The sequence below is a fragment of the Papio anubis genome, chromosome 2, assembly GCF_008728515.1.
Source record: "Papio anubis isolate 15944 chromosome 2, Panubis1.0, whole genome shotgun sequence".
Taxonomy (NCBI): Eukaryota; Metazoa; Chordata; class Mammalia; order Primates; family Cercopithecidae; genus Papio; species Papio anubis.
Window position 1 is genome coordinate 162,385,713 of NC_044977.1, and position 25,109 is coordinate 162,410,821.

General features: G+C 43.7%; 1 protein-coding gene across 1 annotated transcript in view; it reads left to right on the plus strand.

Moving 5' to 3' along the window:
• GALNT15 (polypeptide N-acetylgalactosaminyltransferase 15) overlaps window positions 1-13,893 on the plus strand; it is a 51,381-nt gene extending 37,488 nt beyond the window's left edge. The window contains exons 8-11 of the mRNA XM_009201761.4: window positions 3,581-3,712; window positions 4,093-4,197; window positions 6,808-6,951; window positions 11,511-13,893. Coding sequence (XP_009200025.1) covers window positions 3,581-3,712; window positions 4,093-4,197; window positions 6,808-6,951; window positions 11,511-11,657 — 528 coding nt within the window. The 3' untranslated portion in view covers window positions 11,658-13,893. The remainder of the gene's footprint in view (window positions 1-3,580; window positions 3,713-4,092; window positions 4,198-6,807; window positions 6,952-11,510) is intronic.
• The last annotated feature ends 11,216 nt before the right edge of the window (window positions 13,894-25,109 follow it).

A 25,109-nucleotide genomic window follows, 5' to 3' on the forward strand; every position in this document is an offset into this window, starting at 1 on the left:
TCCCAGGTACTCAGGAGACTGAGGCAGGAGAATTGCTTGAACCCAGAAGGTGGAGGTTGTAGTAAGCCAAGATCACACAACTGCACTCCAGCCTGGCGACAGAGCGAGACTCTGAAAGAAGAAGAAAGAAGAAAGAAGAAGAAGAAGGCGCTCAACAAATGTTCCACAAACTTACAAGCTCAAAAAGGGCAGGAAGAGTATTCTGCTGACCTTGAAATCTCCAATGCCTAGTTAAATTCCATGCACGTAGTAGGTGCTCCATAAACATTTATTGGTGGAATGGATGGATGGCAAAAAGATTTATAAACCTGAGATCAACCTTTGGCTCTTGTTATCAGTGGTGAATCTATATGGGTCTGCAGCAACCTCAATTCTTGCCTTCTCAGAAGAAAGAATTCAACCGAGGGGCGTAAGGCAGAGTGAGAGACCAAAGCAAGTTTTAAAGCAGGAGTGAAAGTTTATTAAAAAGTTTTCCAGGAGCTCAAGATCAGCCTGGGCAACATGGTGAAACCTTGTGTCTACAAAAATCTACAAAAATTAGCTGGGCGTGGTGGTGTACACCTGTAGTACCAGCTACTTGGGAGGCTGAGGTGGAAGGATGGCTTGAGCTAGGGAGGTGGAGTTTGCAGTGAGCTGATATCGCCCCATTGCACTTTAGCCTGGGAGCCAGAGCAAGACCCTGTCTCGGGAGAAAAAAAAAAAGGAAAAGTTTAGGGCAGGAACGAAAGGAAGTAAAGTACATTTGGAACAGGGCCAAGTGGGCGACTTCATAGATCAAGTGTGCGGTTTGATCTTTGACTTGGGGTCTTGTACACTGGCATGCTTCTGGGGGCTTGTGTCCCTTCTTCCCTGATTCTTCCCCTGGAGGGCTGTCCACATGTGCAGTGGCCTGTTAGCACTTGGGAGGGGAGCATGTGCAGTGCGTTTACTGAAATTGTTCGCATGCGCCCTTGGGGCGTTACCACTTGCACATTCCCGGAGGAAGGTCATATACCAGTAAAACGCCACCATTTTGCCTCTTAGTGCACATGCTTGAGCCCACTTGCCCAACTCCTGAGATGGTATTGGGAAGCTGATCACCAATTTCAGGTTTCTCTGTCTGTGGAGAGACTTCCTTTCTCTGGTGCCAGCTGCAACTAATTATTGGTTTAGAAAGACAGTTAACAGCTGCCTGACCAACACCTGGTGGCGGCCTGACATCCCTGGAGGTTGGGGGCTTGGGGACAATCCTCCCCTGGCCTGCTTATGTCTGACTAGCTACCTGATATACCACTCTGACCTGTTAGAAGCTATTGACCCTGGGAAAGTCATTTAACCTGTAAGAACTCACTAACTGTTGTGAGTACACTATCAAATGAAATGTGAAAGAGTGCTTTGGAGAATAAATGCTAGGCTTACTTTCATCAAGTCTACAGGTGAGGTACCTTTTTCTTCTTATATCCATTTGGGTGTCCATTCTCTGAATCACAGATGTCCATTTTGTTCATTTGATGACTTCTGCAAGGAGAATGGCATCCTTACTGGTCAGTGAGAAGACCTTTAGCAGAGGGCTCCTTTTATTTCTCTCTCTTTTGAACATTTCCATGAATTCATGCTTTGGAAATGTCCTATCACTTACTTCGATTTCAAAGTTTCAGTGACATTCCTGCCTCCCTGAAGGTATTTGATAGCATGCATTTACTTTAAATTTAAATAACCAAAAGTTAATTTTGCCCTAAAGATTTCTATTTCTCCATCCACCCCAAAATCCCCACAAGGATTTTGAGATACAGAAATCCTGGGCACCCGAAAGACAAGGCCAGACTTTTGCTGCTCGGGGCGTGGACATTTCCTTGTTTTCTCTTCTGTTAGACATAATTCTACAGAAGGGAAAGTTCGTTGTCAGCCTGCCCCTCATTCAAGGTCAAAGATTGGGTAGATTTATCAGTTTATGTCTTTATCAAGAAAAGTAAAGGTGATAGAACTCACATGAAGAAATGTTTCTATTTTGGTAGCAAAGTCCAACTCTGGGAAAGATGTAGGGAGGTTTCAAATAAACACAAAGAATGCCAAGAAGCCGTCAAGAAACTTATGCTAATTCACTGAGAGGAAAAAGTAATGGATCCCCTTGGTTTCATGGTGGGTAAATACACCGAGTAAACAAGAAATTCCTGACTTAGAGAAGTTTTTCTCAAACTTTGTGTGAAAAAGACTCACCAGGAGAAATGGTTAAAATGCAGATTCCAGGGCCTCCACCCCAAACAACTGTATCGTCTCTGGGGCAGGGCCCAGGAATCTACATTTTTAACAAGCTCCGTGGGCATTCCTCAGGCAGATGCTCAGGGAATCACACTTTGAGAAGTGTCTAGAGAGAATTTCAGTACAACAGACTTACCACATTCCCAGCTGAGGTCTAAAAGAGAGAGAAAACAAAACCAAACCAAGCGCACTTCACACAGCCTGGTTGACCGTGTCTTACTGTCAGATTAGAGGCCATCAAATGGGAACTCTGACATGGCCAGCTTGCTTCCTCTCCCCATGCCAGGAAAGGGTTCTCTCTTTTTTTTGTCTGTGGTCATTCCAACCCATCCTTGTCACCTCTCTCTTCCCTAAAAGTATCCATGATTTGGTACTAAACTTTTGGGTACAGTTCTTTGTATCATTAATATAGCCAAAAACATTAATTTGTACTAGTGTTAAGGATTTGCCTTGATCTCCATCCTAGGACAATTGTATCATAAAGGAGAATCTCAAACAGAGGGGATAGCGTAGCCCAACGGAGTGATTCATTAATGGTACCCAGAGGTGAAGAAAGATACACTTGCCTTGCCCCAACCCCTAGCCCATGATTTCCCAGCTAACTTCATCTCAGTTGCCTATGGGTCAGTTCCCGACTCCAAGAGGCCCATTGTGGTTTCTCCTTACACCAACCTAGGTGCAAAGTTCCCAATTTTGCCAATTTCTGCAGAAAAATCATTAAAGCACAGATATCATAGTCTCTCTCTCTCTCTTTTTTTTTTTTTTTTTTTGAGAAGGAGTCTTGCTCTGTTGCCCAGACTGGAGTGCAGTGGCACGATCTTGGCTCACTGTAGCCTCTGCCTCCTGGATTCAAGTGATTTCTCCTGTCTTAGCCTCCCGAGTAGCTGGGATTACAGGCATGTGCCACCACACCTGGCTAATTTTTTTGTATTTTTAGTAGAGATAGGGTTTCACCATGTTGGCCAGGCTGGTCTTGAACTCCTGACCTCAAGTGATCCACCAGCCTCTGCCTCCCCAAATGCTGGAGGAGTGAGCCACCACTCCTGGCTTATCATAGTCTTTATAGACTGGAGATTTGAGGGAGTATGGGAAGGGGCTGATATCACTTACAGTCTTGCTGGTTCCACAGCTCTCTGTAGGGAAGATCTGTGCTATTCTGTCCCTTCCAGACCTTCTTCTCCCAACACATGACCCTCCCCACTGCAGCCCTGGAGAACTGTGGTCTTGGCCCCTTCCTTCTGTCCTGATCCTTCAGCTTCTTCCCAGCCACTCTATCTCCAACCATGTGAATTCTGGGCAAGACAAGCTTTCATCATCCTGCTTGTGTCTTTCTCCTCCCCAGGTTGAGAAGCCAGACTGTATGGAACGCTTGCAGCTGCAAAGGAGACTGAGTTGTCGGACATTCCACTGGTTTCTGGCTAATGTCTACCCTGAGCTGTACCCATCTGAACCCAGGCCCAGGTTCTCTGGAAAGGCAAGACGTGACCCAGGGAAAATGGGGAGGGAGAGGGAAGCTTCCCAAGACAACAACTAGATGTTCAGCTGTTCTATGTCCCTGGTCAACCATTCACAGTTTAGCAGGGCCTCAGAGGCTTTGGGTCCATCCTGTGCCTCCATGCCAGTCTGAAGAACGTGGCTGGGTTTTGCTCCATTACCCACCCCAAAGCACCTCCCTCAAGAAGCCTGTCCCTTAGGGTCAGTGGCTTCAGCTTGACCACACCCATTGTTGTGGCCTGAACAATGTACCTTGGGCTGTATACACTCCAGAGAATACAGCAAAGGAATGGTGCCTGACCGAGGGTGGAATTTGGAATTCACTCCTGTGTGGAGTGAATCCCACGTGTCCACTTTCAGCTCCACAATGCTGGACTTGGGCTCTGTGCAGACTGCCAAGCAGAAGGGAACCTCCTGGACTGTCCCATGGTGTTGGCTCCTTGCAGTGACAGCCGGCAGCAACAGGTGGGTAGTCAGACTTCTCAGGATGAATCATAGCCCAAGAAGACTTGAAAGTGGGTGACATTTTTCTGGGATGCCCCCTACTTTCCTTTGAGATGTCTTCTTTCTGTGGTCCCATGTCCCTGGACTGCCATGGTCCCTCACTGTAATGACCCATCACAGCTCTCCTCACCTCACCTCCATCTGTAAGCACAGACATAGGCCATTGTCAGAAAATAAAAGCATCTTAGTTAAAGGGAAATGGAGAGGCTGTTTGGCCAAACTTTTCATTTGACAAATGAGAAAACTGAGGCTTAGGGTCACTAGCCCAGGGATTGCAAACTCAGAAGCCTTCAAGGTTCAGGCAGGGTTCAATTGTCCGAGGACTGAAGAAGGTAATCGTATCAAGATAAGGATCCAGAGGCAACAGGGTCATTCCAGTCTCCAGCACCATTTGGTTATTAGGAAGGTCTCCTTATATCTTAGGAGTAATACTTCTCTTCAAAATTTTCATCATGGAGTAACTGCCCAAAGTGGTAGAAATCCTCCACCGACGCTAGCTGTGGGCTGGTAGGTCCACTTCTTTTCACAACTGGATGACAACCTAGAAAGCCTAGCTTGTCCCCAAGTCTCTCTCTTTTCAGGCTGTGATAGGCACTTTTAAGTTATCACATCCCAAAGGCCCCTAATAAAAACGAACATCAAAGTATAATTTCCTGGAGATATTCACTGGATGAGAATCAAAGATCCTGGGGGCAAAAGACAGCATCTCTCTGAGGGTCTGTGGTCCAGCCCTGCACGGAAGGCTGGCTGAGGCTGGGCTTGGCAGTGTAGGCCCCGGGTTCCTGGGGGCAGGCTGTGGGCCTATAGAACATGTGGGAGGGAGATGCTCAGGATCCATCCAGCCTCCTTTGGCTCTGCCCTTTACCAATCTCCTAGGACATACTGATAGGCATTCACACCTGGCACAAGGGATACAGACATAAACATCAAGTGCTGAGTGAGGAAGCCACATGGTAGGGTGAAATTTGTTCTAGCTTTGCAGTCAGGCATAGCTTGGTTTGAATCTGAGTTCCCTCATTTTCTAGCTGTGTGATCCTGGCAGGCTTCTTTAAATCTTGGTTTTCTCACCTGCAGTTAAGAATAATGCATCCTCTACAGAGATTATTTTGGGTTTGAAAAAGAAGAATAAAAAAAAAATAAAGAAACAAAAGAATAATACAGCCTCCTTCATGCAAAAGGAATATTAGCTCTTTCTTGTTCTTTTTTTTTTTTTTTTAATAGTAAGGACTTTAGGATGCTGCAATATTGTAAACTAGATAAGATGAAAGCCCTTCCCTATAAACACCTAGATAAGATATGCTGGATAAAAAAATATGAAACACCCTTTTTCATGAATAAATGAGTTTGCAAGAAAGAAAAGGAAACCTCCAGGGGTCAAAAAACAAGAGGCAACTGAAAGTAGAGGAACTGGACATGGGCGAAGCTGCCCTACCAAGTGTGAGGGGATGGTTACTGCCAGCCTCAGGAATCTACAGCTGTTGGCTCCATGCAAGGGAAAAGTGATGAGAGCCCGCCTTAGCCCATGAGAGTTGAGAAGTCAGAAATGAAACTCCCATAGCAAGCCAGCTTTAACCTTCAAAGGGTAACCTGTCCTTGAAAAGTTTGACTAGAAATATCCACCCCCTGCCACAGGAAAATGGCAAGAAGCTTGCCCCTATAGGGGCTTTGAGTAGGAAACAAATTACTCTCCCCTGAGAATTTTTAACCACAAGCTTGCATCTAATATGGGCTTAGGTTCACATGTGTACTAATTGTGTAGTTTGGGAATCATCAAGCAGGACAAACTATCTAATTGCAGGGCCCAGTGCAAGATGACAATGTAGTCTTTAATTTGACAATTATTAAGAATTTTAAGACAGTGACAGCAGAGCATTAAATCAAATTTATTAAACCAAGAGTATTAAACCCATCTAAGCATGAGGCCCCATGTGACTGCACAGGTCACATGCCTGTGAAGCTGATCCTGTCTGTAAGCCATAAAATTAATGTAAAAATAAGTTCAGGCTGCATCTGACAGAAACGAACAGAAAATAGTCTTTCCAGGACATGCCTTCCAATTAATGTTCACAAGATCCTCACAGTTAAAGCCCCTCTCAAAGTTGTACACAATCCAATACTACAAAACACTGGAGGAGACAATAACCATGAGTGAGAGCCAGCAGATACAACAAACTGCAGGAAAATTAGTTTCAGGAGCATGTCAGGGCTCTCCAGAAAGACATCAACCTGGGCTTCAGAGAGGTTCCTCATCTGTGCTTTCAACAGTATACTAACCAAACACACAGCACTTTTTATGGCCTCACCTATGATACAGTAAATAAAGCAACAGAGAAACATGCCAGAATGTGTAAATATGAATGTGAGAGCAGCTGGAATATGGGGACTTCAGAGGCTACGACTAGTCTAGCAGCATGTTTTTGGACTTGACCATGAGGTGTGATCTTGCTGACCCCGATAGAATCTGAAGATTGCCCCTAGACCTCAGCTGTATAGTGGGTTCTTCTTACCTCCTCTACAGTTTTGGAGAGGATCTCTTTCTAGTTGCGCTAACAACCATTGCTTCTGTCACAGTACCTGCAGCACACCAGCAGGAAGGAGATTCACTTTGGCAGGCCACAGCACCTGTGCTTCGCTGTCAGGCAGGAGCAGGTGATTCTTCAGAACTGCACAGAGGAAGGCCTGGCCATCCACCAGCAGCGCTGGGACTTCCAGGAGGTGAGTGATCTGTTCAGAAAGAGCCTGGTAGTGCTGCTGGTCAGAAGGAACTGCTGGTTGGCACTGCATCCTGGGCTGTTCCAAGAGGTCAGGTATTATGGACCTTTGCCTCTGGTTTTGAACTTAGTGGCTGGGCAGTGAGGCCTCAGCGGGAGGAAAAGGCAACCCAGCAGCAAAGTTGGGCCACTGGCATCTTCATGTGTAATGATTTGCCAGGTCTCTGTGTAGCTCTGATGCTGGTCATTGCAGAGAGAGGGATCCGCCTCTTTTTGAAGTGTATTGGCTCAGTTCACAAGTAGGATGGTGAGGCATGTTACAAGGAGCGTTCAGCCACCTTGGTGGTGTGGTTTTAGGAGCAATTCAAAGTCTCTCTGCCCACTAAGAAACTTTAGATATAGATGTAGATGTAAATATATAGATCTATAGATACCACTTTCTTCCTTTTAATGCAAATTCCACTGGAAGTATTTCATCATTTTCATAAAATTTTGACCCCTATTATCCTGGGGGAAAGAAACTATAGATCCTTTCCAGAAGTTAGGGAGGAAATAGGAGGAATGTCAGTACTTAGGGAGAGTGGGCAGGTCCCATATACAGAATCGGGATCGGAAGATGACAATATCAACACTGTGTCCATACACAGCTTTTTCTCCACTTCCAATTCTTCCTGAAATGAGTTGGGGTATTAACATACAAACAAATAAATACACATCTTTTAAAAATTTCTTTTCTTCAACTTCTGCTGGGGAATAAAAAGGATAAAATGACTAAGCAGAATCCTATGCATTGGTACTCTTAAAGCAGGCTGTGAAAGAAGAAAATCGTATGATAGAAAACTTAAGCTAAATTCACAAGAAGTACTTGAGAACAAAGCAGTTGGGGCTTTGGTGACCAACTGAAGGCAGGACTCAATGGGCCCATACATACTCAAAGTCTTTTTTTTTTTTTTTTTTTTTTTTTTTTGAGACAGAGTCTCACTCTGTTACCCAGGCTGGAGTGCAGTGGTGCGATCCTGGCTCACTGCAGCCTCTGCCTCCCAGGTTCAAGCGATTCTTGTGCCTCAGCCTCCTGAATAGCTAGGATTGCAGGTGTGAGCCACTGCGCCTGGCTACTGTTTATATTTTTAGTAGAGACAGGGTTTTGCCATGTTGTCCAGGTTGGTCTCGAACTCCTGACCTCAGGTGATCTGCCCACCTCGGCCTCACAAAGTGCTGGGATTACAGGTGTGAGCCACTGTGCCTGGCCTCAAAGAAGTTTTATAAGGCAAGTTAAGGTCCTTTCTAAATGATCATAAAGGATTTTTCTAAGCAAGTCCTATGAATAAGATACACTTTAGAAACAGCATTTAAAAGTAACAAGTAAAAGATTAGGGAGTAAGATACACCCAGCATATTTCAGACATTAATAAATAATACTTTTAAAAGTCATTATCATTCAGCCAGCAAAAGGAATGAGGTACTATTCATGCTGGCACTGCTTACAATAGCCAAGAAGTGAAAGCAACCCAGGTGTCCATCATAGATGAAGAGATAACAAAATGTGGCATACACATATTATTCAGCCTTAAAAAGGAAGAAAATCCCATCACCTGCTACAACATGGGCATATCTTGAGGACATTATGCTGGTGAAATAAACCCGTCACAAAAGAACAAAAACTACGATTCCATTTACATAAGATATCTAAAGTAGTCAAATTAATAGAAACAGAAAGTAAAATAGTGGTTACCAGGGGCAGGTAGAGGAGGAGAAAAAGGGAATTTGTTTATTAATGGTTATAGAGTTCCAGTTTTACAAGATGAAAAAGTTCTGGATATCTGTTTCACAACAATGTGAATATATTTAACACTACTGTATTAGGCCATTCTTTTTTTTCTTTTTAAGATGGAGTTTCGCTCTTGTTGCCCAGGCTAGAGTGCAATGGCAGGATCTCGGCTCACTGCAACCTCCGCCTCCCAGGTTCAAGCGATTCTCCTGCCTTACCCTCCCGAGTAGCTGCAATTAGAGGTGCCTGCCACTACACCCAGCTAATTTTGTATTTTTAGTAGAGACAGGGTTTCACCATGTTGGCCAGGCTGGTCTCGAACTCCCGACATCGGGTGATCTGCCCACCTCGGCCTCCCAGAGTGCTGGGATTACAAGTGTGAGCCACTGCACCAGGCCTATCAGGCCATTCTTGCATTGCTATAAAGAAATACTAGAGACTGGGTAATTTATAAGAAAAGAGGTTTAATTGGCTCATGGTTCTGCAGGCTGTATAGGAAGCATAGTGGCATCTGCTTCTGGGGAGGCCTCAGAGAGCTTTTACTCATGGCAGAAAATGAAGTGGGAGCAGGCATATCACATGGTGAAAGCAGGAACAAGAGAAAGAGAGTGGAGGAGGTGGTGCCACACACTTTTAAATGACCAGATCCTCAAGAACTGACTATCATGAAGACAGCACCAAGCCATGAGGGATCTGTCCCCATGATCCAAACATCTCCCACCAAGCCCCACCTCCAGCGCTGGGAATTACAATTCAACATGAGAGTTAGGTGGGGACCAACATCCAAACTACATCAACTACTAAACTTTACAGTTAAAAATGCCTCAGATGGTAAAAGTTTTGCTATGTGTTTTTATCACAATTTTTTTTAAAAAAGAGGCCAGGTGTAATGGCTCACGCCTGTAATCCCAGCACTTTGGGAGGCCGAGGCAGGCGGATCACGAGGTCAGGAGTTCGAGACCAGCCTGGCCAATACGGTGAAACCCCGTTTGTACTAAAAATACAAAAACTAGCCAGGTGTGGTGGTGCGCACCTGTAGTCCCAGCTACTTGGGAGGATGAGGCCGGAGAATCACTTGAACCCAGGAGGCAGAGGTTGCAGTGAGCCAAGATCGTGCCACTGCACTCTAGCCTGGGTGACAGAGAGAGACTCTGTCTCAAAATAAATAAATAAAATAAAAATAAAAAAAGAAAGAAAAAGTTTTGTGGTACAACATGGATGTACCTTAAAAATATTACACACAGTGCCAAACACTTTGGGAGGCCAAGGTAGGCAGATCACTTGGGGTCAGGAGTTCGAGACCAGCCTGGCCAATATGGTGAAAACCCATCTCTACTAAAACTACAAAAAACTAATCAGACGTGATGGCACGTGCCTGTAATCCCAGCTAAATGGGAGGCTGCGGGAGGAGAATCACTTGAACCTGGGAGATGGAGGTTGCAATGAGCCGAGATCATGCCTCTGTACTCCCGCCTGGGCAACAGAGCAAGACTCCATCTTGGAAAAAAAAATTACACAAAGTGAAAGAAACCAGTTACAAAAGGCCACATTGATATAGTACCATTTATATGAAATGTCCAGAATAGGAAAATCCATAAATATAGAAAGTAGATTAATGATTAGTTGCTGGGAGGAGGGAGGAGTGGGGAGTGACTGCTGATGGGTAGTGGGTTTCTTTTTACAGTGATGAAAATATTCTGGAATTAGATAGGAATGAAGGTTGCACAACTTTGTGAATATACTATAAACCCACCAACTTGTGTACTTTAAAGGGGTAGTATTATGATCTCTATACTAGTCTGTTCTCACACTGCTCTAAAGACATACCTGAGACTGGGTAATTTATGAAGAAAAGAGGCTTAATTGACTCACAGTTCTAAAGGCTGTACAGGAAGCATGGCTGAGGAGGCCTCAGGAAACTTACAATCATGGCAGAAGGCGAAGAGGAAGCCCCGTCCTCACATGGCGGAGCAGGGGAGAGAGAGCGAAGGAGGAGGTGCTACACACTTCCAAACAGCCAGATCGTATGAGAACTCTATCAACAGAACAGCAAGGGGGAAGTCTGCCCCCGTGATTCAATCATCTCCCACCAGGTCCCTCTTGCAACACTGGGAATTACAATTCAGCGTGAGATTTGGGTGGGGACACAGAACCAAACCGTATCAATCTCAAAAATGAATAAATGAAGGATGAATACATAAATAGGCATTTTCAGCATTACTGGTTAAGGTTGTTTAACTTTTCATAAGGAAATTAACTTTTTCTTGAAAAGGAGAAGGTTGGATTCAATATTAAATCTGGTGATTTTGAGCAGGGCATAGCCATGGTCTTCTGAACATGGCTGGTTTAGGCCTTCAGTATATCCTAGAGGTCTTACTACTACGGCCTGGTAACAACAGTGCCCAACTGCAGGATTAACAGACAGTAAAGTGGATTAAATTGTTTTGAAAGCAGAAATTTACAACTACAGTGATGACAACGAATGTCACAAATATAGCATAAAGACTGAACATGCTCTGGGAATTATGCTAACCAGAACTTTCTAAGAAATGATGCAATTACACAACCACAATAAAGATAATTGGATTAGTTACCCCTAAGGTTTTGAGTGACATCCAAATTTTAGGGCTACCTAATTTATATTTTATGTTAATCAAAATACCACAATTCCTTTCCGGGCCAGTTCTCACCATCTGTTATTCTCTTAACGATTAGCGCAAATCTTAAAAATATTCTCTTTTGCTGACTGATTGTGGGGGACTGGTTTTCTTTTCCTTTTTCTTTTCTCCTTTTAGAATGGGATGATTGTCCACATTCTTTCTGGGAAATGCATGGAAGCTGTGGTGCAAGAAAGCAATAAAGATTTGTACCTGCGTCCGTGTGACGGAAAAGCCCGCCAGCAGTGGCGATTTGACCAGGTCAATGCTGTGGATGAACGATGAATGTCAGTGTCAGAGGAAAAGAGAATTTTGGCCATCACAGTTCAGCTCCAAGGGAACTTAAAGAGCTTATATATTTCATGAAGCTGATCCTTTTGTGTTTGTGCTCCTGGTGTTAGGAGAGAAAAAAGCTCCATGAAAGAGTATAGGAAGTTTCTCCTTTTCACACCTTATTTCATTGTCTGCTGGATGCTTTTTAAAAAAAAAAAAAAAGTTGATCCATTATACTGTTGTCTTCATCACTGGGAAATGATTATTACATAGTACAGAAGATTCTTTGTTTTTCTCCACTGAGCACTTAACAATTGCTTTCTCTCTGGCCTGGACATTATCTGGCAGCACCTCCAGGATACATAAATCCAATGGATCAATTTATTTGTCTTCAAATGGCCTTAACTTGGACTGTCTGTTTGGCCAACCATGGAAATTAAAGAGTGAAGCAGATGTAATGGCCTGACATTCCAAAACCTCTGAATTGGGTTTATTAGCACAAATGTTGTGTTCATTTGTTGAGCCATATCTCAGAGGAAGAAAGGAAGCTGCAGAGAGGAGGTTTAGGATTGGAGAGAAGATGCGAGAGCACTTTGTCCCAATTCTCCAGCTCAACCCAGCAGCTGAAAGGCATCAAGAGACCTGGGAAAAGACATTTTCATGTTAATGAGAATTTCCCCTATTATGGAGAATTTCCTTCCTACTGAGAATCTACTTCTATTCCCCCTGCCCTAGCTCTTCTCTAACTTGGTTAACCATAACCATAACCAGATTCCCTTGCAATCAATTTCTCTTTAGTTGTTGGTGTTGGAAGTATCAGCACAATTTGAGCATTCCCATTAACAAAGGTGTTCACAGTTGAGAAACTCTCCTGCCGGGCACGGTGGCGCATGCCTGTAATCCCAGCACTTTGGGAGGCCGAGGTGGGCGGATCACCTGATGTCAGGGGTTCGAGACCAACCTGGTCAACATAGCAAAACCTTGTCTTAACTAAAAATACAAAAATTAGCCGGGCATGGTGGTGCATGCCTGTAATCCCAGCTACTTGGGAGGCTGAGGCAGGAGAATCGCTTGAACCCAGGAGGCAGAGGTTGCAGTGAGCTGAGATCATGCCACTGCACTCCAACCTGGGTGACAGAGTGAGACTCCATCTCAAAAAAGAAAAAGAGAAACTCTCCTGATGCCCTGTTATAGGGTTTGCACTGACTGGAGCAGAAACAGCAACCTTTCTAAAAAAGCAAACCTCCCTGGGAGGAAAATGCCAGAGCCTGAGCCAAAATTCTTATGACAGGCAACATTTGGGTGTTAATGTCCATGAGAGCTGACAGGGCCATCTCTGAGCCCGTATAACTGTCTGGAACCCCCAAATGTGTCCACAGGTTGAATGTCCATGAGTATGGGAAGAACACGGCTCATCTGGAGCTCAGCTGAGACTAGTAAGAGCTAAATGACTTTCCTTGCTATGACTTGGCTTACCTAGTTCAGTCATAAGAGCTGCCGAATGGGATGGGTTCTGCTATTTAATAAACACCATTCATATTCATTTTTCCCCAGATGGAGTTACCTACCTTTCCACATGGTCAGCTTAGAAATCTTCCCCTAAAGATGCTAATCTCCTTTGGGCTGTCTCAGAACACAGTATCCTTCAAATAAGAAGAACTGGGCGGGAAGAGCAGTGTTTCCAAACAATACCTATCATAACGTATTCATTGTCTACCTGCTTAGTCAAGGATTCACTGCATTTCTCCTTCCTCAGAGCACACTCTGGACCTGTGCTGTCTAATATGGTAGCCACTAACCAAATGTGGCCATTTTAATGTAAATCCATTAAAATCAAAGAAAATTTAAAACTCAGTTCCTCAACTGGACTGGCCACATTTCAAATGCTCACTACCCACCTGTGGCTAGGGTCTACTGTATTGACGAGCACGGATATAGAACATTTCATCATCACAAACAGTTCTGTTGGACCAATCTAGGTAGATTCATTATCCCGTCTAGAGAAGAGACTTTAGCCACTGTCTTCTTGCTTCAGACTCATCTATATTTAAAACAAATTTCCCTAAATCCTGAGACTGAGACGGAGCTAAAAATTCTCAGATGGCAACCGTGTAAAGGGTATTAGTGATTGAAGAAAAAAATTTTTTAAAGACCTCTGTTTTTTAAATGAACTTTATTATTGGCATTGTGGGTCTTTGAAGTTGCTGGGATAAATTAATATAATTAAATAAAAGGCTGAATTCAATTGTGTAAGTTGTATTTGGTGGTAATTAACAAAAGGACCCAGATGGCTTATTGCCTAATTGGTTGAACAAAGTAAGAATGTGATGTTTCTTGCTTCCTTAACCAGCTCCATGATTTATTACTTTATTACAGAAGTGGCTGTCAACTCAGTCCCTGGCTGGTACTTACAGACCCTTAATTTAAATAAAACACATGCCTCCATTTAGTTCTAAAAGGACCTTCTCCTTTAGTGTAACCAAGTGTTCAAATTCTCTTCTTCTCTATGAACTCAGCATTCATTTTATCCATAATGGTCAATTTAAAAGTAGAGAAACTTGTCAGTGGAGAGATCTGATTCCCAAGAGATTGGTTTCACTTGTCTACCTGAATTTTGTCATTGGATTTTGTTGTTTGTTTTTCAAGATTGAATTTTGTTACCACCCCCACCAAGTTCATCATCATTATTAACTATCCCACTGGGGAGAACAGAGAAGTGTCCAGCCAGCAGTGTAGAGTCCCACACTCTTTATGCTATATTACAACAGTAAGAGCAGATATCCTCCCTGGAGGGGCTTGACCTGTTTCCTCTTTGGTCTCAATGCCATAGATCCCACTGGAAAAGTCAGAATTCCAAATAACATAGACATGGTGATTGAAAAGTCCTCAGTGACAATGATGGCACCACTGCAGCAGAACTTGACATTTTAGAGGTCAGGTTATCGTGCTTATTGTGAGGGGCTTCTATTTTTCTACTGAAAGGCTATGAAAAAGCCAATTGGACACCAAGTGATCTGTGACCAGTCACCAAATTTGGACAAACAAAATGCAAACAAGTTACATTTTAAAAAAGCGTTAAAAAAAAACCCAACAAGGATAGTGTACATAATATGTAGAGTTGTGCAAACATTGTGCAAAACATTGGTACGGGCTGCCTTGCTGGGCACAACTCTACTTATTATGTAAACTATTTATGTTGTTCTTTAGAAGTTCTTTTAAAAGTGCAAATTGTCTGTGATCACTTTTGGGCAAAGCCCAAAGCACCTACAAGTCCTGCCCCAATTATTCAAATACCTCGATTTGGGCATATTTCAAATGATATGTCAAGCACAATAACCGAGGAGGTGCTATTTCCAGGATTCTAGACCCCTCTACCATTCCTGTACTAATAGTCCCTCCATTGGATAAAGCAAATGTGGCACATATACACCATGGAATACTATGCAGCCATAAAAAAGAATGAGTTCATGTTTTTGCAGGGACATGGATGAAGCTGGAAACCATCATTCTCAGCAAACTAACACAGGAACAGAAAATCAAACATCACATGTTCTCACTCATAAGTGGGAACTGGACAATGAGAACACATGGACATAGGGAGGGGAACATCACACCGGGGGCTGTCGAGGGGTGGGGGGCAAGGGAATGGAGAGCATTAGGACAAATACCTAATGCATACGGGGCTTAAAACCTAGATAACAGGTTGATGGGTTGATAGGTGCAGCAAACGACCATGGCACATGTATTCCTGTGTAACAAACTTGCGTTTTCTGCACATGTATTCCAGAACTTAAAGTAAAATAAAAAATAATAATAATAATAAAATAGTCCCTCCAATCTCAAATCTTCTTTCCAGTTTCAACTCCTTCTTACATGAAATGTACCCTTTGGATATGGCAGTGTGTCCTAAGCATTGTTTTAATATTATGAGGAGCTTTGCTGGAGTAGCAGTTCTTTCCACGGGTATGGGATGTTTATATTTTTTCATCACTGAAGGCTCTACATAATACCAATACACTAAGTTACCACCACACAGAAACAGCTTGCCTGATAGTTTGGCTTAAAAAAAGAATCATCAGAATCACCATGATGACTTTACCCCTGGGGTGATAGTTTACAAGCTCAGTCCAAAGAGACCAGATTCATGTTTGAAAATTAAAGTTCCCTAACAATTCCCAAACTGTTCAGCTAGCTCATAGTCAATGGACATTCCAGTACCTATGCTTTTTTTTTGTTTTGTTTTGTTTTTGATACGGAGTCTGGCTGTGTTGCTCAGGCTGGAGTGCAGTGGCACTATCTCAACTCACTGCAACCTCCGCCTCCCGGGTTCAAGCGATTCTCCTGCCTCAGCCTCCCTAGTAGCTGGAATCACAGGCGTGCATCACCACACCTGGCTAATTTTTGTATTTTTAGTGGAGATAGGGTTTCACCATGTTGGCCAGTCTGGTCTCGAACTCCTGACCTCAGGTGATCCACCCACTCAGCCTCCCAAAGTACTAGGATTACAGGCATGAGCCACCACGCCCAGCCAGGATAATGTATCTTGTTCAATGTAATAACAACCATTGTTAATTCATTTTCCTCTTTTCCCTCAGCATTCTTCCTCTTTCCCATTCTGTCCACTAGTTCTGCTTTTTTGACCAGGGAAGTTTTTTAACCTTTTTTTGTTGTTCTTGCTATTTGTGGGCATGTTGTCCCTTCCTCACTTTCTTTATCTTGCCCCAACTTCCCTCTACTTCTCATCTTTGAGCAAACCTGCTTTTCCAGCACCAGGTTCTTGTGGTAATTTTTCTTTCACTCTTACTTTTCCTCTATCTGGGCCTCCATGCCCTTCCACCACCAGTTTCAACTGACCAATCTTGATGGAGCGAACAGCATCAGTTTCTCCAAAGGATTTTTAGAACACTGAGCAAATAAATTAATAGCTCAGATTTTCAACTCTTTTCAGTGGCAGCTCTTCTCCTCAGGGAATCCATAGTGCGGGGGTACAGAAATGCCATTTAATATGGATTTGGAACAATAGGGATACTGGGAGTGCTGCTAATACTGATGGGAATATGGCCCTCATCTTGAAGAGGCAGCTGGGGCTCTGGCAGGCAGATCACCCTATACAGTGGATTTTCATAGAGGCAACTATAGGGGACTCCCTGGAGATGGGCCAGGACTTGTGGCCTCTGAAAATAGCCACATCTAATAGCCAAACGTGAAATTAGGTGACTGGAAAACAAATCCTGCCAAAGCCCAAGATTTGATTGTCTTAATCCTTAAGTCCTGCAGTAAAGTTAAAGAATGCATAACTAAGAAAGAGATACCAAATTTATCCTCCAACACCAGAGGCTATAGTAGTGACATTGAGTGTTCTGGCCCCACCCACATCCCTCTGGTCTTACAGCTTCAGCTTTCTCAGAAAAAGGTTCCAACTGTCAGTTATCTGTATTTCTTCACCTGGTTTTTTTGTTTGTGTTTTGTTTTCCCCAAAGCCAAAGAAGACTGCTTTATGATGTGGGGAAGGCCAGAAAAGCCTTGGAAGTCATATTCCCCAAAAGTAGTCCTCAATTTATGACTGACAGGAGTTGGTGTATAAATACCTCAGCTCCAGCACCTCTCCCATAGGATAGCTCTGAGGTGCACATTCTACACCATTCCCAGAGTTTACCATGGGCTTAAGCTCTAGTCACCCACAGTGGTAGCTGGCTTGATAATGCATCTTTAACTGGCTACATTCCCTTCTCCACTTCCTTACTAGTGTTTCCTGGGCTCATCTTCCAAGTAAGCCACTTGCACACAAATCCTTGTCTCAATGTCTGCTAATGGGGAAACCCTCCCAAACATACATGACTTGTCCCACCGAAAGCTTGCATCTGTAAGAATTATCTTTCTTATCACAGTTTACTCTTTGTTTCACCAGTTGTCTCAGTGCATGCACAAGATAACCCCATTCCCCTGAGTTGGACTTATCCTATAAACTGCAAGGCCAGATTGTGGGCTTCTAGGCAGCTGTGCCCAAGAGAAAGAGTCTGGGGGAGGGGCAACACACTTGGTCCTTATCCCCAGTCTTTTTTTTTTTTTTTTTTTTTTGGAGACAGAGCCTCTCTCTGTCACCCAGGCTGGAGTGCACTGGTGCTATCTCAGCTCACTGCAAGCTTGCAAGCTCCGCCTCCTGGGTTCACGCCATTCTCCTGGCTCAGCCTCTCAAGTAGCTGGGACTACAGGTGTCCACCACCATGCCTGGCTGATTTTTTTTGTATTTTTAGTAGAGACAGGGTTTCACCATGTTAGCCAGGATGGTCTCGATCTCCTGACCTCATGAGCTGCCCGCCTCAGCCTCCCAAAGTGCTGGGATTACAGGAGTGAGCCACCGCTCCTGGCCGGTCCTTATCCCAATCTTATTATAACATTAAACATCTTTCCTCCCTGGGGAAAAGTGAATATGGAATGGAGAGAGGCCATGAGCGTTCTACTAATTGATGCTGCTTCTTGAAGAAACCCGAAGCCTGACAAAGCAAGGTTCCTCCGGCCTCATAAAAAATGTTCCACCTCATATATTTCAGTTATTTTCCTATAACTGATACATACCAGTGTTAGAGGATATAGAAGTACACCATAGAAGTTAGGAGTGAAGTGCATGATTGCTCTCCATGATAAAGTGAGGGAGATTCAGATATGAGTATTGAGGAAGAGATGGGTTCAAACAATATGATAAAGACATAAAGAGTGAGATGATCAAGAAGGTATCTCTAATGAGGGCAGGAGTGACTTGCCAGAGGACTTTTAGGATTAGGTGTCTAGTCCTCAATATAAAGTTATTTGCCTTATTTCCATCACCCCAGACTTTTAGCCAAGACTTCCGTAATGACTTGCATAGTATGTTAGGGATGGAAATCAAGGAACAGGGATGAATTCCCTGGACAGGACAGCAAGGAAAAGAGCAGCCTTGCCGGGTGGGATAGATACCAGTAAGACTAGGCATTCAGGTCAGGTGTGGTGGCTCATGCCTGTAATCCCAGCACTTTGGGAGGCCGAGGCAGGCAGATCACTTGAGGTCAGGAGTTCGAGACCAGACTGGCCAAAATGGTGAAACCCCGTCTCTACTAAAAATACAAAAATTAGCTGGGCATGGTGATGGGTGCCTGTAATCCCATCTACTTGGGAGGTTGAGGCAGGAGAATCACTTGAATCCGGGAGGCGGAGGTTGGAGTGAGCTGAGATTGCACCATTGCACTCCAGCCTGGGAAACAGAGCAAGACTCTGTCTCAAAAAAAAAAAAAAAAAAAAAAGAGGACTGGAATTAGAACTCAAAGGCCAGAGTAACAGTGGTATGGAGAAGAATTAATATAGATTGTTGCCACATACCACCAAAGAGTGCTAATCAGGATATTTCAAAATTATGTTAGACTATGAACTAGAGTGGGGTCAGCAAACTTTTTCTGTAGAGGGCTAGATAGGAAATATTTTTGGCTTTGCAGACTCTGTTAACTTTGTTAACTACCTGACTCTGCCATTGTAGTAGTACAAAAGGAGCCATGGACAATGATCAACAAATGACCATGGCTGTATTCTGATAAAACTTTATTTACAAAAACACGTGGTTGGCCAGATTTGGCCAACAGCCATAGTTTGCCACCCCCTGGACTACAGTATTTGACTCAACTGTAGGAGATAAATTATAGATTCTTTAAAAGTAAACAGAGAAATATTACCAAAGAAATAGTGAATGAGCTTTAAAAATACAAAAGTGTTTCTCTGTTATAAATAACAGAACAGCAAAAAATAACAAAAAAGAGGGAAACAGTGTATAGCATATGTTCTCATTATGAGCAGACTCCAGTCCTTTTTAGAAAAAAGTAGGAATAAGCAAATTATTTTTAAAAATAAAATAATAAAACATTGACACTGTAGCCCACAGTCTTCTTTCTTTGGGGGATATAAAGATTCCAGGGGCCTTCACTGTTAACAGAAGTTGAGCAAACGAGCTTTCTTGAGTCCACGGCTGCAATAAGAATACGAACATGGAAGGGAGGGCTGCTCAGAAGCACAGAGTAACTCTCAGTATCTTAGCCAAGCCAAAGATATTAAACTGGGCCAAGAGATACAGTTTAACACTCTAGTTTTTATCTTACCGTGGTGAAGACATTCACAAAGGGCAAAGCACACGCTCCCCCTGACGCACAAATCTCTTGTGTTTGGGATGTAAGGACAATCAGACACAAGCTCTGATTGTCCAAAAGCAATAACTTCTGGTTATTTATATGAACTCTGATCTCTGGCATTCAATTTAGCCAGACTTCAAAACACAAATGGTAGAAGTCAAACCAAGGAAAGGGACTTCCAAAAGCGAGCCTTGAGGCCAGGGCTATACCAGGCCAACAAACCTCACTCCTTGTGCTCCGAAGCCAATACAAGCTCATAACACCTGTGTAACAGCCAAGCCCAGGGTGCCTCCTGCCTGTTACGATCTACGCTTGGGGCTGTCCAGCTCATCATGCCCCTTCACATGTCAGTGTTGGCATATCCAAGGCTAGTTCCAGATAAAACAAACGGCCTGAGGCACCTCCCCTTCCTCAAACCAAGCTCTCCAGCCCTATGTCTACTTTGTATTCTGTTGCTGTACTGGTCATGCTGCTGACCCTAGCTATTATCATCTAGTGAGCCTTCACCATGCAGAAGGGACAGGCAGCTGTACAGATCTGAGTACACAGCTGGAAGCCAAAATTGAGGCCTATTGACTTTTATCTTGGAGATAAAGTCCTGTTCCCCCACCACTCCCTGATGTGAGTCAAAGGAAAAGGAATGTAACTCTTTGAGAATCTCCAGTCAACTCTTTGAGCATATCCTTGACCACTCTCCATGGGAGGCTCTGGCACACGGCTCTAGGTAGTGGGTTGGTTTGTCTGATGATGCAGCCACCACTGTCTCCTTGAGGTTCCCGCTCCATGCCCCTGGCTACAATATCCCCTCACAGACTGGTTTAGGCAATGCCCCCACTGCCCAGCTTGTCAGATATTCAGGACCCTCCACCTACCTATCTGCCACCTCCTCACCTAATCTCTCTATCCAGATGACACTAGCCTTGCAGGTGGGTTCCAGATGGACACGTGATATGTGTTGCTTTAAGATGGCTCTTTTCCCTACACTGTTATTCAGCACGGTTCTGCAGAATTATCTTCCAGACTAAGTTATAGGCTTCTTTTAGCAAAGAGCCAGGGTCCACACTTCCTTAGTTTCCTCTTAGCAGTTACCATGGAGTTGGATGCTTGACTTCATGGGTTCCACTATGGAGGAGAAAAAAACCAGGAGTTAGGATATAGAAAAAGGACATTTCAAGAGTTGGGAGAAAAATCAACTAGAGAAAAACGTGGACATCATTAGACAGTAACATCTCCATGAGCAAACATATGTATTCACTGCCAGAACTCATAGTAATAACAACAACCGTAAATGCTAATGCTGAGCTAGCTTACTAGCACATACTCTTACTATGGTAATAGTAACAACAACATTACTATTGTTAGTACTATGTACTATTACTATTGCAATGTTGTTACAATATCAACAACATTAATATTGTTGTTGATATTGTAACAACATTGCAATAGTTGTTGTACCCACGTTACTTTTTCTTATAATCACAATAGTTCAATGATGTAAGTACTACTATTATCTCCATTTTATATTATCTCATTTTATAGTTGAAGGGTGAGATTTCCACAAGCAGAGTAATTTTCCTAAGGCTCTACAACTTTCCAAGTGATGGACCTAGATCACAAACCCAGGTTCATTTGGTTCCAAGGCCTTCACATTTAACTTCCACAGTTGATTGCCTCCCAGTATTTGTGAGTAAAGAAAATAAAACAGTGACTGTCCAAATGGGAATGGGTAAAAATAAGGGTGAGGTTGTTTTAGGACCTGCCAAAATTAGGTGCATTGGTTTGGATGAGTTCAGGTACAAGGAGCAGAATAACCAACTCCAAGGGGCTTAAGAAATAAAGAACTTCAGTCATCTCTCATGCCTAGTTGAGAACAGGCGGTTCCGTGCCTGGTATAATGGCTTACAGACATCTGTGATCCAGGCTTTTTTTAAACTTCCACTCACCATTCCTGTTGGCTTTTGATCCTGGTTTCTATCTCTTTATCGGCACAAGATGGTCACCACAACACCGAACATTACGTCCTGGCTGCAGAATCCCAAACAGGATGGAGAGGGCGGCAGAAACAAGTTCTCCTCGTTAATAACGTCTTTCTCTTTACTGAGAAAGATCTTGCCCAGAAGCCCCCCAGCAGACCTCCCCATCTGTGTCGCTGGCTAGAGTCCTAGCAGCAAGGGTGGCAGGGACAGTGGCTAGGAAAGTACCTCAGCAAAGGCTGGGCACATTGCCACCCAGAACCTCACAAAGGTTCTGCTAGCCAGGAAGTGGGAGGTTGGCGGATGGATGGCCAGGGACAGTGCCTGCATTTTGAGATGCCTCCTCTCTCAGGCAAGATTGGGCTTGGCTTCGTTTTTTATTGTCATGGGATGAAAATTGCAGGACACTGAGACAAAGACTTATAAAATCCTGTGCTCACAATTCCCGGATATTATCCATTCAGCTCCTGCCCTCTGCCCAAGTAGGAACCTTCAATGCCCCAGAACCAGCTCTGTGTACTCAGTTTGGGATATGAGGAAAGTGCCTGCCATCTGGAACTCAGTCACTGCTGTCATAATTGGTCAAACACTCTGGGAAGCGATGGTGTTCTGATCTCTTTTATTGCACAGCTTCCAAGAAAATTTGTGACCCAAGTGTGACAACCAATAGAACTCTTTCACTGTATTCTTGTCTCTTGAGAGTTTAGCTTCTGCTTACTTTCTAAAAGAAACATAAAAGGCAAGTAAGCATGGCCTGTAAAAGTGAAGGGGGTGGCCTTCCCATGGGATATATGATGATTTTCTTACTTTGTTGCAAACATATGATATAGGAAGTTGCGTGAGAATCTTGCTTAAAACAATAGTGACAACCCTTTAACCCCATCTGCTTCCCATTAATGGGAAAAGCCATTACATGGTAGTGTCAAGAGGCCTCTGGATTTTCTCAAGGCTTTACCATAAGGCAGATGCTTAAGACAAAATCCTCCAACTCTTTGGTTCTAATCCTCCCCTTCTTAGTCCATTCAGAAAGCACAAAAGGTAACAGCATCTGGCCGATACATACGAGGGCTGGGTTGGTAAAGCGAAAACCTTTGTGTGCTGTGACAAATGTCACTGGCTGTGCTTTAGGTGGTTTGCAAAGCACAAAGTTAAGTTTCTGGATGATGTGTTCACAATTAACAAACCAGATCATTATGCCCTTTCCAGAGTGAATTCTACTTCTTAGGATTACTTTGCAGATTTAAAAACAATTAATATTTATTAAATATCCATTATTTACCAAGGTCACACCTCTAGGGCCTTGTCCCAAGTATTTTCTGAACCACTGGCTTGGATGACTTGATGAGTCACTCATGAATCAGAAAATTGCAAAATATCATCTTCACTGAATTTTATGTCAGCACAGACTCAGATAGAGTTGAATATGTACTCCCTGGTTTCTGGGAAGGCAGAGATATTTCAAAAATAATTCCAGGAAGGCAATCGAGTGCTCCTTTTGATGCATTTGCCAAGTGGGACACAAAATAGACCTATATTTGTAAATAACAATCTTTTTCAAACATTGCCATGGGGATATGCCCAGCATGTAGTGATCCTTAAAATATGTATTGTGAAGTAATAATCCACCTATGTTCCGGTAATTTCTGAGTGTTTCTTCAGCCTTGCCTCTACCCATGAAACTCAGATTCACACACTCAAGCACCTTTGATCTACACTAGAGCCCGAGTGATCAACCTAAAGCACTCTCCTTCCGTAATCTCTTCTATGACTCCCCATTACCTTCAGAGTAATGCCCCGCCTCCCCAGCACAGCCTGACTACAAGTTCCTCCCTGACCCTGCCTCACCCTGTGGACTCACCTGCCACTATTTGCCCCATCTCTGAACACCAAAGTTTCTGTAGTTCTCAATACAACACCCTTTTGCTTGTCTCTGCTCTAACCATGCTCTGTTCCCTTTGCACAGAATGCCCTTCCCTCGTTTTACCAGCTTCTTACCTATCACGCATGACTCAGTTTATGCATCATGTCTCTGGAGGGTCTTCCTCAAACCCCCGGGGTGAGTTAATTACCCCTCTTCTGGGGCACTGCATATGTAGCTCTGTCTTAACATGGATCACTTTGCGTTAAAATTATCAAAAACATGTTTCCTCCACTAGAGTTTAAACAAATTTTGCTTAGCTGTTTGCCCAGAGTCCCTAGCATAGTATCTGACTCTTGATAGGCACATAATACATGCTTGTTGAACTTCAACTAAAGTGATCACAACATCTTTCTTTTGTGCCTAGAAACGAGTAGAATTAAAGTGGAAAAGAAAAAATTACAGAGCTAAAATTTAGACATTTCAGAGGTCTTACTTGAGGTCAAATTTAAGAGGACTTTGTCCTGATCACTTTTTGGATGGCTTTAGACTCTCTGCATGTGGCTGTAACAATTCCAGACTCCCACTACACTGTTTCAGTTATCTTTTGCTGCATAACAAACTACCCCTAAACTTAGTGGCTTACAACAGCAACTTTTTTTCTTTTTTTTCTTTTTGGGATGGAGTCTCGTTCTGTTGCCCAGGCTGGAGTGCAAAGGTGCAATCTCGGCTTACTGCAACCTCTGCCTCCTGGGTTCAAGTGATTCTGCCAACTTAGCCTCCCAAGTAGCTAGGATTACAGGCACCTGCCACCATGCCTGGCTAATTTTTGTATTTTTGTAGAGATGGGGTTTCACCATGTTGGCCAGGCTGGTCTTGAACTCCTGACCTCAGGTGATCCTCGGCCTCTTAAAGTGCTGAGATTACAGCCGTGAGCCACCGTGCTCATGGCTGTTCTTTTCTGGAGGGTACAAAAGAGCTTCTCACATGGCAGGGGTGGCTGGCGGGCTGGACTCAGCTGGGCCCTCCCTTCTCCATATAATCTCAAGACTTCTCTCTGTCATCTCTGGGGCAGCTATCTTACACAGTGGTTGAACATCTCCAGCGACCAACAGGGAACCTGCCCCTCTTCTTAAAGGCCAGACCCGGGACTGACATGACATCTCCTCCAGCATACTCCTTTGCTCAAAGCAATCACAGGCCAGCCCAGGCTGAGGGAGGAGGGGAAGCAGACTCCACCTATCAAAGGGACAAGTAGCAAAACTGTGCAGCTCTCCTTAAGCCACCATATGCCCACAGGCCCGTGACTGAGCCTAACTCTATGCCCCAGAATCCCCAGCAAAGCTCTGTTTACTCGGACTGAACTGACTTACAGAATGTGCCTGCCCCTGAGCTAATCTCTGTGGCCAGGAGCTTGGGAAATCTTGATTAGAGCTGGAGATGGAAACAATTCTGGCCAATATTATGGTTAAGAAACTCTGTA